At 52.2% G+C, this 5,340-nt stretch overlaps 1 protein-coding gene across 1 annotated transcript in view; it reads right to left on the bottom strand.

Annotated features, from left to right (window-relative positions):
* Window positions 1-547: 547 nt before the first annotated feature.
* LOC100955252 (deleted in malignant brain tumors 1 protein-like) overlaps window positions 548-5,340 on the bottom strand; it is a 35,042-nt gene continuing 30,249 nt past the window's right edge. The window contains exons 17-22 of the mRNA XM_003794088.2: window positions 2,720-3,025; window positions 2,287-2,604; window positions 1,880-2,194; window positions 1,488-1,802; window positions 947-1,012; window positions 548-870 (exon numbers count right to left, since the gene is read on the bottom strand). Coding sequence (XP_003794136.2) covers window positions 548-870; window positions 947-1,012; window positions 1,488-1,802; window positions 1,880-2,194; window positions 2,287-2,604; window positions 2,720-3,025 — 1,643 coding nt within the window. The remainder of the gene's footprint in view (window positions 871-946; window positions 1,013-1,487; window positions 1,803-1,879; window positions 2,195-2,286; window positions 2,605-2,719; window positions 3,026-5,340) is intronic.

Consider the following 5,340-nt stretch of genomic DNA (forward strand, 5'->3'; position numbering starts at 1 on the left):
GAGGAAGAGGTCTTGAGCCTGCCGGATGGTCTGAAAGACAACACCCTCAGCCTTGCCCTCATAGGGAGCATGTGAAATAGGAAGTGCTGAGGGGCAAGCTACTGGTATCAGCTGAACAGGACACCCCAGAATTGGCTGCTGTCCCTAGGCGTGGGGGGTTCAGTCTTCATGAGACAATCTTCCCCCCTTAGTAAAACAGTGAGTGGCATAGGTCCCAATACAGAGGCTTCAAGAGTTGCCCACTGCTGCCAGCTCTGCCAAAGGTATCACAAGGAGTGGACGTCTCACCTCTGCACAGAGAATGAGGTGCAGCCAAATGAGTTGCAGCCCCATTTCCCGAGAGCAAACGTGGATTGCAGGAAACACAGGAGAAAGATGAGAGAGGACAGTCCTGCGCCACCCACCACAACAAAGGAACGTCAGAAAAGGTGAAACCAACCCACTAAATCATGGGACTCTGAGCGTTTAACAAAGGCAAGAAGAGTCAGCCCCAGCGACCACACTGGGTCTACTGCTGACGTCTTCACACCAACTCTTGTCGCTTCCTTCATTCACCTGAGCAGCGAACAGCCGCATCCTCCTTGTGCGTGCAGTCTCCATGTCCCCACCGTTCAGCCTGGCACTCACTCAGGGACACCTCGCTGCCCCGGCACCCCACCTCATCCAGCCACACGGGCCCTGAGCCAGGGCCAAAGGCGGCCCCCCACAGCGCATTCTCAGCCCGACCACAGCCCAACTGCCGGCACACGACTTCCGCATCCGCCAGGTCCCAGGAGTCGTCGCACACCGAGCCCCAGGAGTCCGCATGCCAAAGCTCCACGCGCCCAGAGCAGTTGTCCGAGCCCCCACGCACACGCAGCGCGCCCTCCTCTGGAGAAGGGGGCTACAGTCACTGCCAGCGCCGGACCAGGATGGGGACAGTGACAGGGAGAAGGCAGGGGGCTACCTGGGCAGCTGAGTGTGGATGAGCAGTTCAGGCTCTCTCCAAGGTCCTGCGGAACTCCTGCCTTTTCTGTTTACAAAAGTAGGACCCATTCTTTATTTGCAAGCCCTGCGACTTACAGTTTCTCAAATGTTTTTCTTTTCTTTTCCTTCCTTCCTTCCTTCCTTATTCATTCATTTCTTCCTTCCTTCCTTCCTTCCTTTCTTTCTTTCTCCCAAAAAGAGGATTTCTGTTTGCTAAAGAAGAACGCTCTCTGTTTAAGCAAGGGACGCCCACACTGGCTAAGCAACCCCCCAGGACTACTCCTGCTACCTACAGGAGGTGAGGGGGGGACGTCTTGCTTCCCCACTGCGGGAGAGCTACGGGTCTGAGGCGATTGCGGTTGATTCCCCACTCAGCTCAGAGCCTCAGGGCAGGGACGGGACCACCACCACCTATGGCAAAGGGAAGGCTGATGCTTCCTCCCTCTGGAAAAGGGCCCTGCAGCCAGCCAGGTGGGAGGACCTTCAGCTAGCCCCCACCCGCACACACAGGCCCCGCTCACCTGCACACAGGACCCACGCTTCCTCTCCGCTAGAGCAGGAATCCGGGTCCCAGGGGGCTGATGGGCACTGCCACAGGGACCGATCGTGCCTGTCCCTGCACTGAATGGAGGCCAGCCAGCGAGCCTCGGGGCCAGGCCAGCTCCCTGCCCCAGCCAGCAGCTGGCCTTGGGGCCCACAGCCCAGATGCTCACACAGGACCCCCAGGGAGGCTGCATTCAGAGTCTGGCAGACCCCACCCCAGGTCCCATTGTAGAAAACTTCCAGCCGCCCTGCACACGGTCCACTGTGGTTCTGTAGCCTCACATCCGTGAACTCTGCGGACAGAGAGGGCAGTCAGCAAGCCCAGCTCTTGGTGTGGGTGGGGACCACAGGGTGGACGGGCCGCTCTGACCTGAACAGAAGACCCCAGCATCCTCCTTGTGCCCGCAGTCGTGCTGGCCCCAGGCCCCCGACGGGCACTGCCACAGCGCAGACTCTTGGCCCTGACAGCCCAGTTCATCCAGCCAGATGAGCCCCGCTCCGGCCCCGAAATGGGCCGCCCCCGGGGCGCTGAGGGCGCGGCCACAGCCCAGCTGCCTGCAGACCACGTGCGCATCCTGCAGGTCCCAGGCGTCGTCACACACGGTGCCCCATGCTCCCCCGTGGAACACCTCCACGCGTCCAGCACAGCGGCCCGGCCCCGCGGCTAGCCGCACCCGGAGGCTCCCTGCAGAGAGACCGAATCAGGGCTCCCGGGTCAGGGGGCCGTGGGGAGGGAGAGGGGGCCGGCGGGGATGGGACCTGAGGTTCCACACTCACCAGAACACACAACGCCCACGTCCTTCGAAGTCCCTGCCGTCTCCCACAGGGACACAGACAGGTTGCACTGGCCCAGGCGGGTTTCGTTGCCCAGACAGTGCACGCGGCTTAGCCCCACCGGGACAGCCCGGTGGCCAGGAGCCTGTGCGTCGTAGGCTAGCTCTGCCCCTCCACACCCAAGCTGCCTGCACACGACGCGTGCGCCACGTACATCCCATGCATCATCCAGGACTCGGCCCCATGTGCCATTCAGGGAGGCCTCCACGCGCCCATCACAGTGGCTCTGACCATCTCTCAGCCTCAGGGCATGGGGAAGACCTGCTGAGGGATACACGCTGGGGCCACAGGGCATCAGGGGACTGACCACCACCCCAGGAAGAACCCATCCAGTCTCAACTCACCCTTTGCCTCACAGCCTTGAGGCTGCACCCACCTGAACAGACTGCGGAAGCCGAGTTTCCTGGGGCACAGGCAGGGGCCCCCAGGGTGCTTGCTGTGCAGTTGAACAAATGGGGCTCTGTCCCCTCACAGTGAAAGGCGTCAGGCCAGATGGGAGCATCCCCATCCCCAAAATGGCCTCCTCGCAGCGTGGCCACAGCATGGCCACACTTGAGCTGGTGGCAGAGCACGGTGGCATCGCCCAAGTCCCAGTGGGCAGCACAGAGGGGTGCCCAGGCCCCCTCCACCTGGAGTTCCACGCGGCCCTCACAGCTGCTGCTGCCGTTCACCAGTCGAAACTCTGGGGGAGAAGATGCAGGCAGTGTGGCTCCCAGACCCTCAGACGTGCTGTGCTTGTCCTTGATGCCAAACACAGTTCACACCCCAGCCTTGGGAGGGTCAGAAACCGGCAAGAAAACAACACCACCCAGTGATGTCACCAAAATTGGGCTCGGGAGCACCAACATTCATCCCTCCACTAAAGCATTGGGAAAACCCTCTCAATCAACTTTGTCAGTTTTCTGGAACGTGAGCAAACACAACAGGGGCTCTAATGGAAAGAAGTTGCCAAATATGGGCCCCACACAAGCAGGCAGTGCATGCCAACACAGAGTTTACACACCTGGCTAAGCGATGGGGGAGGGACCCAACACAGAACTGATGCACAAAGCCTGGGAAAGTAATACTCTCCTCTAGTCAGTAAGAGCCATCTCTGTCAGAATGCTTGCTGACCAGTATGCTAACTGAGCAGAGACTCCTAAGGCCACAGGACAAAGAACCGTCTTTCCACAAAAGAGTTTAGTGAAGCTGCTGAACAATTAAGTACAGCAACTACAAGCCTTGATGGGGGAATCCTGATTTCCAAAGTTGCTACATTATAATGTTCAAATTTTCCAGTTTTATGTTTAAAAATATGAAGCAAACACCAAACCCAAAAAAGTATGGCTATTCACAGAGCGGAAAAACAATCAAAACCAGCCTCGAGGGAGCCCACTTGTCTGACTTACTAGATGAAAGCATCAAGTCAGCTGTCTCAAACATGCTCAGAGAACTAAAGGAAACCATGGTCAGTGAACTAATGGATGCCAGGACAACCATATCTCACCAGATACAATATCAATAAAAAGACAAGAATTTCAAAATTAAAGAGCCAAAAGAAGCTCTGGAGCTAAAAAGCACAATATCTGACGCTGAAATTTTTCTCAAGGGGTTCAAAAAAGGAACAATCAAGGAACTTGAAAATAAGTCAATCAAGATTATCCAGCCTGAGGAACAGAAGGAAAAAATAAAGAAAAATTAATAGAGCCTCAGATTTGTAGAACACCATCAAGCGTACCAAGTCCTGAAGGCAGAGGAGAGAAGGGGGTAGAGAGAATATTTGAAGAAATAATGCCAAAACTCCCCAAATTTGATTCAATGCTCAAATCTCAGATTTGATTCAATACCTGATTCAAAATATCCTTTGCCAGTGTTCTGGAATGTCTTTAACAGAGAGAAACACAGAGGAGAGGAGGTTGCTGAATGTTTGTTCAAGAAGCAAGGAGTGATCCCAGAAAGAGCTGCATGTGCTCCCCCCAGCTCCCACTTCCCTTAGCCAGCCAGAGCTCTGGGAAGGAGAACAATCTCTCAGGCCTCACTCCCCTAGAACTCACGCGCTAATGTACCTGGTTCTTAACGTGGAATTGAGATGGAAAGCTTGACTGTGAGAACCTGATCTGATTCAGTTCATGGAGACAATCATATTGAAATGCGTTATAATCACTAGGTATACAGTTATATTCAAAGGAAATTAAATGAGTATATTGAAGAGTCATCACCACTCATGTTTACTGAAGAGCTATTCACCATGGCCAGTGCAACCTAATTATACTTCAAGGTATGAACAGGTAAAGAAAATGTTACACACACACATATATATATGTACATATATATAGTATCTAATATAATTCACTCACACACATATATACATATATATAGTATCTAATATAATTTTATTTAGCCTTAAAAAGAAACAGAAATCGTATAATTAGGAACAACATGGATAAACTTAACATTATGTTAAGTGAAATAAGCCAGGCACAGAAATGCAAATACTCCATGATTTCACATATATTGAATCAAAAAAAGTCAATCGAATTCATAGAAGGAGAAAGTAGAATGATGGTTACCAGGTGCTTCCTGGGGTGGGTGGTGGAGGGGCTGGACAGGGATTGGAGGGATGTTGTTCAAAAGATAGAAAATCTTGGTCAGACAAGAGGAATAAGTTCAAGAAATCTATTATACAATATGGTGACTATAGTTAATAATAACATATTGCATTCTTGAAAAGTGCTAAGGGAGTAGATTTTAATCATTCTCATTACAAATAAATATGTGAAGTAATGTTTGATTACAAGCATTTGATTATCCATTCCGTAATGTATATAAATATCAAAACATGACATCCTATATCTTAAATATATACAATTTTTGTCAATTTAAAAATAAATAATAAAAATATGAAATTAAAACTGTTGCTAAGGCTCAGCACCTATAGCTCAACCGGCTAAGGCACCAGCCACGTACACCTAAGGTGGCGGGTTCAAATCCCCAGCCCGGACCCGCCAAACAACAATG

The sequence above is a fragment of the Otolemur garnettii genome, unplaced genomic scaffold, assembly GCF_000181295.1.
Source record: "Otolemur garnettii isolate 467f Iridium unplaced genomic scaffold, OtoGar3 scaffold00075, whole genome shotgun sequence".
Lineage (NCBI taxonomy): Eukaryota > Metazoa > Chordata > Mammalia > Primates > Galagidae > Otolemur > Otolemur garnettii.